Genomic DNA, 13,534 nt, shown 5'->3' on the forward strand with positions numbered 1-13,534 from the left:
AAATTCTTCTTTATGCTCCAGTATTAAGATATCACTGCTGTGAAGCCATACTCATAAAAACAGCTTTAAAACAGAAAGATTACTACACCAAGTCTAAAATGCACGTTGCTAAAATGCAGTAAATAGGTGTATTCATTTTTTTAAAATTTCAGTACTGTATTTTCCCAGAAGAACAATGGAGACATAGAAAGGAATTGAAACTATTTCTTCCATAAAATGCTAGCTTCATCTTTCTTTGTTTCACTTTCATTTTGTGACAAATCTTTATGGTCTTTCTCTAATCATTACATGGAGGTTACATAAGTCTAGATGATGTAAGAAACTTAGTTTCATTTATGAAAAACATATTCTTTGGGTTTATGTCCTGGTTTCAGTTAGGACAGAGTTAATTTTCTTCCTAGTAGCTGGTAGAATGCTATGTTTTGGCTTAGGATGAGAAGAGTGCTGATAACACCCCGATGTTTTAATTGTTGCAGAGCAGTGCTTACACCAAGCCAAGGACATCTCAGCCTTTTGCTCTGTCCTGCCAACGGGCAGGCTGGGGGTGCAGCAAGAGCTGGGTGGGGACATATCCAGGACAGGTGACCCAAACTAGCCAAAGTGGTATTCCATACCATCTGGGGTCATGCTGAACAACAGATAGGGGTGGCTAGCCGGGGGAGGGGGGCCGGACTGCTCGGGGTTAGGCTGGGCATCGGTCAGCAGGTGGTGAGCAATTGCATTGTGCATCACTTGTTTGTACACATTAGTAGTAGTAGTACTATTATCATCATTGTTGTTATTATTATTGTTATTATTATTGTTATTGTTTTTATTATTTTCCTGTCTTAATAAACTGTCTTTATCTCAACTCACGGGCTTTACTTTCCTGTTTCTCTCCCCCATCCCAGAGAGGAAGGGGGGAGGGTGAGCGAACGGCTGTGTGGTGTTTAGCTGCCAGCTGGGTTAAACAACTACAGTTTAGAAGGTCTGGAAAATATAAAGCAAAGTACATCTGTAGTCAACACAAAAGAAACTTTAAAACCCTTGACTTCTTTTTCTTTATTCCTTTTACTGACAGAAAGTAATTAATATGGATATCAGAACAAACCTACAGTGAGGATTCAAGCAAGACTTTGTAATGCCATGACTTCATAATCACTTAAAAATTAAGTACACAGAAGTTTTTGTGTACACAAAAATTGCATCTTATGCAATCACCATGATTTTTACCCTGAGCAGTCCTCTGGCTCTTGGTGATCACTGCAAATGCCTACAGAGCCACGAGACCAGAAAAAGAAAGCCAAAGAAAATGGAAGAGTAGTATGAACAACTCTTTCAGCAGCAATACAGTTTTAAAATGGTTGTCAGATTACAGCACTAGTTGCACCAGCTCCTGCAGGGTCTCCAGATGTTTCTTCAGTATCTACAACCAAAGATCATGAAATACCATGAAAGGTGTCTGTCAAGTAAGAAAGCGTAATGGAAGTTACATTCTCCAGGGCAACTTGCATTAAGCATTATGGTAAAGGACATAGGTGAGGATGCAGATGCCTTTGGACAAGGTAAAACTGAACAGAGGCCTCACATAAACGATAAGGTTAAGTCATTTTTCATTTACTACTGGAGACTTCACAGTAGTTGTTTGTATTTTTTTTTGGACTTAAACTGTTAGAGGAACTGTTTTATCTGTATTTTGACTTAAATATGCATTTATATAAAAGACAGAGCTACTTAATTTTATTACAGTTAACATATGTAAAAGCTATGAATTTCATCTTTTCATCAGTAAGAAGAATGTTTCTTGGTAGGAAAAACTCCAGTGAACAAATAACATTAAATAACACATTTTCCTTTTGCCTTTGGAATCTGTCACAGCCTTCAGGCTATATTAATGAAGTGAAGAAATGATAGTCAGTAAAAGTTGGATATTTATTGTTGTATAGACAATATACGGAGCAAAATTGAAATGTACATTGTTAAATAAATGTATATTGCTAGATTGTTAAATACTTGTATATTGCTAGTGAAAGTTTGTATTTAGCTGAACACACATTCCCTGCCTTCTTTGCATCTACCACGCATAATGCAGTCCTTTGAAACCTACTCTGGAGTTGCAAGATGTCAGCTCCTGATCTTTCTCTCTCAAACACCTATTTTTCCTCTTTCTATGTGAAAGAATTCAATAGAGGTCTTGAAAACAACATATACAAGGTGCAACACATACATAAATTATATTGACTACACCATATTCAAAAGTGTTGTCTGCAATGCTAGTTAGGAAAGTTCCCCAAACCAACCTTTCCTTGCTGTTTGAGCAATTGTATGCTTCAGTAAATAACACAGAAATGATTCTGCAAACAGTTAAGAACATGAGTCCATACTTTTTCATTTATTAACTGCTTCCATGTTTAATATTGTTAATATGTTGTGATTTAAAGGAAAAAAATATATATTACCTCAAATATACATTAGTTGCCCACAAGTGCAGAGGGTGTACTCTGAACCTCCATAATCAAGCACTGAATCACATTCTTTTTCAGACTTGTATTTTCAAAACTGTCTGTAATGTATGTGTACATTAAGTTCCCAAGATAGTGGCACAGTGACAGAGAAACACTTACCTAACCTAACCTACATCTGGAAATAGCTCATTAAATTAAGAAAAATAATTACAGAAAGGGCACATGGACATTTCAAGACCTGGAAATATTTATGACTTGGAATAAACAAATCTTGATAGGAAATAAAGAACCAACAACTGTTTCTCATGCTGGCAATATTTATTTATTGTCATTTTGGAAACAGATTACCATGTGTATATCAGGACTTCAGAGTAAAAACACATCAGGATAATGACCTCTTAATATATGCCAGTTGAAAATTGAAGGACTAAATGTAAAGCTGACTTTTAGAAAACCTGAACTTGGTCTATTTTTGCCCCCCTCCCGCCTTTTTTTTAAGCTGAATACCCCCACCCCCTCTCCATTACTATCTCAGAAAAATAAATGATCATCAAAATGCAACTTTTCCCAGTCTTACTAATGAACTAATGATCTGCTGGCCACCTCAGAACATTTATACTGTTCATTTTAACACCTTCAGAAGGAAGCTGACCTTTACAAACTATGTTCTTCCTCCACTTTAAGTAGCTACTGTGTCCAACTTAAAGGTCTAAATTTAAGCAGATCCAAGATTTGGTTATATTAGACTACTGTAGTTTTATCATCACAGTGCAAACATTCAACATATGCACTTGGCTGTTCCAGAATGAGCTGCATCAGTGCAAGATCTGAGAGTCTGTGCAAAAGAAGCTGCAGTGCTATAAACTCTTTCCTCTCTTCTCTCACATGTATTGACTAGCAACATCTTCCTCCAGCTAAATTTCACCAATCCCATATACTATTGAAATAAGAGAAAGATGAAGATATTTCATGCTTTTATACAAAAAATAACCCCCCCCAAAAAAAAAAATCCTCTTTTAATACCCATCCCCAAAACAAAGGTCAGAGCTATTTCTTCCCCACCCTCCCAATCCTCTTCTAGCTTTTATAAGTCACCATTAGAACTAGTGCATTCAACTTGCTGTACAAATATGAAGCTGCAGGCATTGTAATAACAGAACACTTGGAAAATATTTCAAGCATAAAAACTACACTTGATAGCTGCAAAAATAAAGTCACTTTTTTTTAAAAAACATTTTGATCCAAGCTCTAGCAAAACAAACATTTAACAATTCCTGCTTCAGTTTACTTTCAGAGTAACGCCACCTTCAGAAATTAAAAACAAGTAACTCAGATTTTTGGTGATAAAGTAACTGACCATACCTTTTAATGACGTGAAATGGTATATACAACAATGGCACAGACCTTAAGCATCAACAACTTATGTCAGCCAAAAAGAAGTTCACAAGTCATCTGAGTAGTTCTTAGCATCAAAGAGTACTGATTACTAAGAACCATAATCTGCCAGGAATAGACATTAAGATACACTGGTATGAATGGAAGGAGAGATCCACAACATTGTACAGGCTCAGTTTTTGTCACTGAACTTTTTTTAGGCTAACAACTTCACTAGTGCAAGACCGTACGTTTACCTGATTAAATGAAACGCATAAGTGTCACAATTTAAGAACACTCATACAAAACTATTTTTTTCTTTTAAAAAAGTGCCACATACCATACTTTTACTAAAAAAAATACAAACTAATGGAAGACTGTCTGCCTCCATCTCTTGTCAACAAGGAACGGCCAAAGTGATTCCTTGATTCCAGCTCGAAATGGTGTTCTCTGACCAATCCCCAGCATCTCCAGCTTGGAGCAGTCTAGCTGAGCATTCCTTGGACGGAGGGCTCCCATAACTGGACAATCAGTAATCTAAAAAATAAATAAAAAACACATCACAAAACAGAAATGAAAAAAATGTATTATTTTATATGGTCATTTAAACGTTTCATTCATAGCTTTCTATATGGGTCATTTCCTCTGCTCCCTTCAACTATGCTATGTTCTCATTTTTTTGTGACTGTAGTTACAAGGTAAAAAAAAATGTGCTTAAAAAAAAAAAAAAAAAGGCTTTACTCATTACTAAGGACAACTATAGAACTATTCTGCAGAAGCACTATCACACTGCATACAGCTCACCAGCTAGGTAATTTTCATAATCCAGCAAGTTAAAGTAGCATCCTCAGCAATAAATCTGCTATGCTAAACACACTCATCTAGATTGTCCCACAGAAGTTTACTTGCAGAACCACTGTGAGATTGTTAACCTACTACTTGAAATGATAAAGCACATCCCTCTTTCTACAGGTTCAACAACACATCACTTACCGGTCTTAAGTGGCTGCTGGGAAGGTTGAAAGCATCTGCAATTGCGCATGCCATTTCATACTTGGTCATCTGTTCATTGCCAGACCAGTGAAATGTTCCTTTTACGGATGGGTCCTAGGAGGAAACAGTAAGCACAGGTGAAAAAATGCAGCTACCCTCCAGACTAATTCCTGTGCAGAATAAGCTTCCAGCAGGAGCCCATCCTGAGAGGCACTTCACAGCATTGCACTTTTCTGGGGACAACTCACATACCTTCAGGGCACACCTGTCTAAGGATTGAGCCTGCAAATGTGTTACATTTATTTGGCCAGACTTTTCGAAGACAGTTTATATTTGGTAGAATTAACATAAAGGAAAGGAGCCAACCAACCAAAGTTAAACAGCTGACGAAGAACTCTGCTGTTGTATACTGTTCACTTAATTCAAGAAAAAATGCGGAAGACACCACTCACATTCTGCATGTTAAACTTGAAACCATGTAACAGTCCTGTCAAAGAGTTTGACAGCACCACATCCACAACGTGTTTTTTTCATTTTTATTATTTTGCAAAGATGGTAGCCTTAAGATGCGGTGCTGAATAAATGCAATGAAGTATTTAAGTCCAGCGGTCTATCTTCTGTCTTTTCAATGTTCTTAATACAGTAATCAATAGCATCTTTGAAAGTACTTTCAACCTCCGTGATTTTTTATGATCAAAAGGGATAATTTGTAGAAGGCAGTGAATATATTTCTCTCCTGTATACTTGAAGAGATGTGACAGTTTTGAGAACAATCCATTCTGTTACTTCACCCACTTTTGTTCCAAATATCAGAGCACCTGCACACACTGTCACGTAACAAAAACATACTGCAATATTACAGACAGACAGACAGTTCTTTCCTCCCTCCCAGTGTTTCAGAACTACAAAGAATAAGGCAGGTTAGATGCAGGTCTCAGTTTTTCAGAAAGAACAGGAACTGGTTTTACACTGAAGAGGCTTGTTTATTTAAATTCTTACCAGCATTCTTTTCTCTGCTAGTTGTCTGCAAACAGTTGCTACATCCTTAACGTTAGTAGGAAATCTTTGTTGCCAATGATCCATGTTGGCAGATTTATTACTGAACTGCACTTTATCAAACATAACAGTCACAGCACTTTCCTCCAGTCTTTCTACCTCTCCATACAGGACAGGAATCCTAAGTACTGCAGCACCTAAAAAAGGAGTATTAAAAAGAGTATTAACAGTGCTTAGAAAAGGTATTAATGCTCTAGCAAAACCTGAAAGATGCTTTGGAAGCCTCAAGAATCATGTTGGTGATAATAATTGCTTTTTCCTTTTAATTTGTATGTGGTTAACATTTGAATGTTATATTTGAATATCCTCTGAATATGATTTTGAATTTAGCTCATTTAAAACACTTTTTTTACAAACACTAAGTTCACATACACTAATTGTCATTTATGCCACTGATTTTCACAGTGTTAACAAGCTTTACTTAATGTTGCAAGCCTGTTTGGGTTAGGGAAAAACAAAGTGGAACTATGCAGTTACTCCAACATTCCCCATCTTCTCTTAGTAGAAGCAGGAACAAAAATTCCCACCATCTACAGTATTCAGGCATCAGACAAACCCATGTCACCTGGCATGCAGAAACCACTTGCATAAAGGAGAGTACTCAGGCTATTATACACCAGAAAAAGATAGGAACCTTGGAAGCAATAAGAAACATCACACATAAGGGGCAAATGCACAGAATAGCTCAGTAAGTAATATTAGATGCCAAGACAGTGAACTGAGAAATTAAAGTAAGTGTAAACAAGTGCTAAGGGAAGGACACCTAATGATGGAAAGCATCATACAGTTGTGTTAGTAACACTAGAAAGATCTTTTGGCAAAAATTTCCAGAAGGGTAAGACATGGATTAATAGTAATGCACATTTTTTTTGTTGTTAAAAAAAACAAAAAACAACAACAACAAAAAAAAACAACACAGCACACACTCTCTGTGAGTCACATAAAAGTAAAGAACTTAGAAAACAAAAAGAAATACAATAAAAAAACGTGACATTGATTTCCTGCTGCTCTAGAAATACTTGTTGAGTGAATAACAGTGTTCTTCCTTACTTTAAATACTGCTGAAGATACTTGAAAAGAGAATTGTCAAGCAGTGTTCATTAGCTAAGTAAAAGACCTTCCTTTTGTTCTCAGCTAGAGGCTTGAAACAAACACCAGCTTCATTACCCATAGTTCTATAAACCTACTGGACCTTTTTAGTTTTATATGCATGAATGCTGAATGTAACTTATTTCCCCTCCTAAGCAAACTAAAACATGTTTAAAAAGATACACAAAACCCAAATAATTAAACTTAAATAACTAGTGGGGATCACTGTATTACACAGCAGAAATGAATAGGGAAATAAACATCTTCATACAACCACAGACATTTGATAGACTGGAAGCTATCTGTACAGTAATATCAAGTTAGTGGCTAGAAAACTAATATGTGTAAAATAGGTGTTTATGAAACATTATTGATGTTTCCAAGCACCTTACTCGGCACCATCTCAAAATGCTTTCTGCTAATACCACTGCTGCTACCCACTAATGCTTGATGGTTCATGCTCAAAAAGGTTATGAAACAAAATTGCAACGTTGAACTGGGGGAAAGGATCTAGCAAGAAACCCACACGTACTTGAATTTGTTGCATCTTATCTTCATTACCAATCTAGAAGAGGGAGCGAACAGCGTCATAATCAAACTCACATTATATTTACTTATTGAAAGACTGTCATGCTAATTTATCAATTGGTCAATCTTGTGGTTAAATAGGGCAGACTCAGAATGAGAGTACCACATTCACTTATCAGAAGCCTCTTTTACAGATGCATTGACATCTTCAAATTTCCTGAGGAAACAGGAGTGTAAACTGACAACATGCTATCTAAAACCAGTCAAACCTCTCTTACAAGAGTTAAATTTTACACACAAGGGAATATGTCCAGTCCTAAGATTTCTTCCTTGATGAAGCAGAACCTAAAAAAGTATGTTTCTGCATTTTGAGTGTTAGTTTTCATTAAGATTTATATCAAAAATAATCCAAGATGTTGCTTAAAATCAAAAGTTACTAACCCCTTAGAAAGTTGTAATACTAGGAATCTAATGCATGTGGCAAGCAATGCATGTGGTGCGTAAAAATAAAATGGAAAGTCTTATGTAAAGAAAGCACAACAGGAAACTGGCAAGACAAACAGAAGAGTACATGTAAAAGCAAAAGCGTATGTTGATTTCTTCTGCATTATCGTTTTATGAAAAGTCTGTTTTTCCCTTTGAAGTGAGCACACATTCAGAACAACTGCAATGCTTCCCCCCTCAGTAACAGCAGCTCTGAGTCAAGTATGGCAACGTTTCTGCTATTACAACATATTCCTGATATATTTTATTTAGAAATAGTTGATTCACATCACACAAACTCTGGTAGATGTCCATCAGCAGAGACAAGGAAGACAAAGGAGAACAGCACAAGTAAGAAATAAAGAGTTAGTCAACCTGTAAGTAGCACAAATGCCTGATGAGCAAGGAGACTGACTCCTTGTCACACTGCTTTCCAACTCTGTTATCAACAGTTTCACAACTTCATCACTGACGAAGTTGTATGTTAGCTTAATCAACTCCTAAGTAAAAACAGAAGTCATGAAAAATGAACAAGTGTATTCTTACCGTCATTATTCTCCAGGACTGCCTTTTCACCCTCCAGTTTGGTTTTACCATACAAATTCAGGGGATTTGGTATATCAGTCTCTTTATAAGGAGGGTTTGTTCCATCAAATACATAGTCTGTACTAATGTAGATGAGAAATGCTCCAATTCCAGCTAGAAGGAAAACATTTGTAAGCATTATTTTAATGCATGCCTTGCTTGAAGTCTTAATTGAAGTTTAAACAACTCTCCAGAAGACCTCATCTCCTAGCCCCATTCATTGCCTTTGTTTGTCTTTTCACTGATTCTTCACCTAAGATCACGTAAGCTAGTCTTACAGAAAGTGCATCGACTGACGCTGGTAGCAGAAACAACTGCTTCAGAACTTTAAATAACTTATTCATTTGTGCATCAGCATAAATAAATGCAGTAGTCTAACAAGAAAACAAATCCGTGTGACAGTCTCCTTACCTGCTTCTTTTGCTAGGTTCCCTGAAGCAGCCACGTTGAGCTGAGAAGCAGCATCTGGTTGGCTTTCTACAACATCTGGCCGTCTCTCAGCAGCACAATGCACTATAACATGAGGCTGGAAATCAAAGAATAATTTTGAACAAACGTCCTCAAGAAGCTGCAGTTCCATCCTAACTGGAGAGATCCACTCCCTCAGGCAAAAAGGCATTTTACTAAGCTGTAAGAAGTAATAAAAGTTGTATTGTTTTTAATCATTGCAATCTGAGGAGCATGTTTTCCTTAGGAAGCAAAACCACCAAGCTGCTTCAAGGTTTCACATCAGAATACCAAAGCTTTGACCATTAATTTTGCAACCACGACCTTCAGTACCTTCTATCTTACAGAATACCAAGACTGTCTTTTTTTTCTTCAACAGTGTAATAACATAAAATAGGGGAAAATGCAACATCTCACATATGTAATTAAAATAGTTAGGTTAAGTCTTTTTGGATAAACTATTTACCCATGGATTATTTGACATACCAAAACTATTAACAAGATGTTTTTTAGAGTGGCACCCTACATCATGCTCTTCAGGTTTTATATATTCCTGTTGCAAGTTGGAGTGAAAGGACAGTGCACTCCTTGCCCTACTGCACGCTCAACATGCCACAGCTGCTGTATTCTAGTGTTCTTCAACTTCAAAAGAACTACTTCGCGTTACTGGGTTAACAACTCACGTTTATCTTTTCCTTTAAACCACCCACGTGAGTGTACTGACACACACATCTGTCACCTGCATTCTCTCTGTGGTGACTGCAGAGAAGTTCGGAACTGTATGCACCTACAGAGCAAACCCCGCTCCGGATAGGTCAGGCATGACAGCTGTATCCTATTTCAGGGCTCTGCTAATGCATTAGCTCCACCAAAGCCACATGACCCAAGTATCACAACAGCACTGCCAGCTCACTGCTAGACATACCAAGAACTGCTCATACTTGTACCTGCTCCCAAAACTCACCTGAAAATCACGGATAATCTCATGAACTGCGACAGAGTCGAGAAGATTAATCTGTTCAAATTTAGGCTGAGCTCTTCTGTATCCACAGCCAACTGCATTCCAATTATTTTGATTGAATTCTTTAAACACTGCTCTGCCGAGAAGTCCCGTAGCACCAGTAATTAAAACTCGTCTACTGGGAATATCGACATCTTCCTAGGGAAATGAGAACAGAACAAGGTTGCCTTCTAATGTTATTTAGTTGTTTTGCTTGTTTTCTGTCCCCTTTCTTACAAAGTTAACAAGATTGCACCAAGTGTTACTGTATTCATTAGCTTTCCTTGTGATGCAAGTGTTTTGACTGGAGCATCTCATGGAACACAACCATCTGGGAGCGCTGATACTGTACTGAGACAAGTACTTACACATAGTCTTGAAGATGCTGAAAATAAAATTCAAATAGGAAACTTCTTCCACATGAAGTGGGGGAAACAAACCAAACAACCAACACAGACAAACTCAAAGGGCAGAATTTAAATTTCACTCAGAATCTGATAATGTTATTAAACTTGAAATAGAAGAGAGAACTTCTTTTGAACATGGACCTGAATCTTTCAGATTTAGGGTCCACATCCTGCAGTAAATTATTTTGGACTGTGCCTGTAAAAAGCCCCAACAATACACTGCACCGTGGGCCTACACATTTGAAGACATATTTTAATATTAAATGCAGCACTAATTCATCAGCAATCGACACACTGGTTTAATATCCAAACAAAAATACAGCTCTCTAATCTTTGTTTTACTACATGGTTGTGGAAATGATGTGATCGTTTCAACTCCCCATCCGTACTGCTAACTCAAGCTTCGCTTCAGCCACAGCACATTTCAGTGCTTGAGATGGGCGCGCACATGAATCTGCAAACTTCATTCCTCTCCACCACCACTCACTCAATCCTCAAGCTCTCAAGAAAACAAACACCAGATTCCCAGCGGTCTGTGCAACCTTTACTTCCACGTTTTACTTCTGCATTAGTCATCGAACAAGAGCCTGCCAACAACAACAATAAAAACGTGCTTATATGTCAACACTGAAGAAAGCTGCAGGTGTACAGAACTTCTACATCTTGGATCTTCCAAGCATGTTATATGCACACAGCTTGTGATAACTGATGATATTTTCGTAAACACTGTCTACTACGCAGCTGTAACATTTCAGCCCCTTCTGAGCCTTCTCACATTTCCAGCACCGTAACCCACCACTGCCTGCTGGTCACGGCACGGGGCTCCTGCCCTCGGCCCTGCAGGTTTGAACACTTTTGCTCCACAAAGGCCAATGCAGAGGTGTGCTACAGAGCTGGGCCTAGTCCAAAGCAACTGCTGAGAGCTGACAGCACGTCACATGTATTTTCTTTAAGGCTGTGGACAAAGGATGACTTATTCCTGCAAGCTACACGTGAAAATTAGTAACTTTTATATGGACTGTTTCCTGAAAGGGACAAACTACAGAAAACCCTCTTTAAAAAATCACCTTTATGTTTACAGTGAATTCGGCCTCACGATGCCAGTTGCGTGATTGTTCCTTAAAGCTGCCCGCGTCGGTCTGCACCGGGTGAGCGCAGGAGGGCCCCGATTCCCGGCTGCGTTTCGCACCCCTGAGCCTGGCAGGACAGACACCAGCACCTGGCACAGGCAGCGCCTGCCCCCAGTAACCAAAGGCCGGCGGCGGAAAGGGGACGCGCGCCCTGGTGAAGCGCCAGGACGGCTCCAGGCAGGACCGGTGCCCACAGCCGAGCCGCGGCTTTCCGGGAGCAGCCGGCGGCAGCCTCACGAGTGCCGGGCCAGCCCCCGGGCCCCGGCCCCCGCCGCTGCTCGCAGGACGCCGCCCGGCGCCGCGAGGAGCCCGTCCCGGCCCAGCCGGCGGCAGGAGGCCGCGCCCCGCCGCCCGGCACCTCCCGGGGCAGGGAGCGCCCCGCCGAGCCCCCCCCCGGCCCCGCGCACCTCCACCAGCTGGCAGCAGCCGGGCACGAAGCGGATCCGCAGCTCCTTCTCGCCGCCCACCATGGCGGGGCCCGGCGCGGCCCCGGCCCGGGCCTGCTCCTGCCGCCGCCCCGCAGCACGCCCCGAGGGGCCGCCCCGCGCATGCGCCGCCCGGCCCCGATCGGCCCCAAGGGAGCGGGCGGCGGAGGGGGCGCGGCCGGGCGGGCTCGGGGCGGCCCTGCCGCGTTACCGGCTGAAGGCTGACCGGCTGGCGGGATTAAAAGCAGCGGGGGGCGGTTCAGGAGTTCATAAACAGCTTCTACCACAGCAATTAAGTTATTAAAAGTATCAGATGATTAAACTTGAATCCTGTATGAACGATCATGACGTACAGCAAACCAACAACGACAGGAGAACAGCGGAGCTGTAACAACGCTTCAGCTGATTCCTCCCTTCTTGAAGGAGAGAGATTTTTTTCCCTTGTAATGAACTGTAAATAGGTATTTATTCCCTTTCGGCTATCTCAGAATTTCATTCACAGTATCACTCATTCACAACTTGAAATGCAGAAGGAATGTGAAATGCCAAATTGTACAGCAATGCCAAGGAAACATCCGAGCCATACCCCTTCCACCCTATAAACACTGCCCTACTTCACATTTTTGAAAAAAGTGGAAATAAATTCTATTTTCCAGACTTAGATCAAGATGAAAATAGGAAAACATATTAAGCCCCTAAGTCTCAAGCTATTGCTATAAATTCGTCAGTAAAATACCTTCAGCTTTGTCACCACTATACCTGCTACAAAAACTATATGCAATTTGTTAACTATATTGTTATAAATAACCTTAATTTACACTGTATTCACTATTTTTTCTAATTTATTTGATTAGTTTTAATTATAAATACATTTATTTTGTGGAAAACGGCTTCCTTGGAGTAGTAGAATCAAAAATTGCCAATAGTCCGTATCACTCATACTAGCATAACGCATCCCTGGATAACTGGAATGTACCATTCATAATTTAACATTTCGGGCTGTAATTGCAGGAAAAACAACTAATTCTTTCCCTCATTCTGCTAGATTTTGTAACCAAAGTGTGGCAGCAAACTTCTAATGTAAATCTCCAGATTCTTACCTGATCCATTTCCACCAGCATTTCAGGCATTGCCTCAAACTGTAGGAGGAATTTCCAGTCTAGGCAATCAATGCCTGTTCAACAGTTCATTCGTGCCTTTGTCTGCTTTTGCCTGCAGAGAGCACGTGGACTGAAAGAAGCTGTAGCTCAGATGACCTTTGAAACCCAAATGCTAATCCGAGCCCTAGATCACATGTGGTTCTGAATCCCGTTGAGCTTGGTTTTATTCCCAGTGGTACCATTTGAAAGGCGCAATATGAACTTCAATTTTGACTTCATAGTAGCCAGCATGAGCAAGTGCAACCATTGTGTGCATAAATTTATTCCAAGCACTGGCACTGAGCCTCATGCCATTTTCTTTGTATGGGAAACAGGAGGTGGTCTCTAATGAGGTCAGCCAGACTGAGGATTCTAGTGCTCTTCATCTTAAATGTAGGCAAAGTTGAACCAAAATCTTACTACAATACTGAGAG

General features: G+C 39.9%; 1 protein-coding gene across 3 annotated transcripts; it reads right to left on the reverse strand.

Annotated features, from left to right (window-relative positions):
- Nucleotides 1-2,743: 2,743 nt before the first annotated feature.
- MAT2B (methionine adenosyltransferase 2 non-catalytic beta subunit) lies at nt 2,744-13,106 on the reverse strand. Of its 3 annotated transcripts, XM_068698051.1 has the most exons (8): nt 11,944-12,101; nt 11,474-11,603; nt 9,964-10,158; nt 8,964-9,078; nt 8,514-8,666; nt 5,811-6,004; nt 4,812-4,925; nt 2,744-4,355 (listed from the first exon to the last, which is right to left on the reverse strand). In XM_068698051.1, the coding sequence occupies exons 1-8, from the start codon at nt 12,084-12,086 to the stop codon at nt 4,185-4,187; spliced, it is 1,215 nt and encodes a 404-aa protein (XP_068554152.1). In that variant the 5' UTR covers nt 12,087-12,101; the 3' UTR covers nt 2,744-4,184. The 3 variants fall into 3 exon arrangements, with proteins under 3 accessions (XP_068554152.1, XP_068554155.1, XP_068554154.1); XM_068698054.1 differs by lacking the exons at nt 11,474-11,603; nt 11,944-12,101 and adding an exon at nt 13,062-13,106; XM_068698053.1 differs by lacking the exon at nt 11,474-11,603 and having other exon boundaries at nt 11,944-12,102.
- Nucleotides 13,107-13,534: the final 428 nt, after the last annotated feature.

Source organism: Anas acuta, chromosome 14, assembly GCF_963932015.1.
Source record: "Anas acuta chromosome 14, bAnaAcu1.1, whole genome shotgun sequence".
In the NCBI taxonomy this organism is placed as follows: domain Eukaryota; kingdom Metazoa; phylum Chordata; class Aves; order Anseriformes; family Anatidae; genus Anas; species Anas acuta.

Bases quoted from the DNA above. Each gene is read 5' to 3' on its own strand.
- MAT2B (XM_068698051.1), bottom strand. From the start codon at position 12,086: ATGCGCGGGGCGGCCCCTCGGGGCGTGCTGCGGGGCGGCGGCAGGAGC. The intron at 9,079-9,963 runs GTGAGTTTTGGG...TTTGATTTCCAG, and splicing joins AGATTATCCGTGATTTTCAG to CCTCATGTTATAGTGCATTG. The intron at 4,356-4,811 runs GTAAGTGATGTG...TTTATTTTTTAG, and splicing joins CCAGCAGCCACTTAAGACCG to ATTACTGATTGTCCAGTTAT.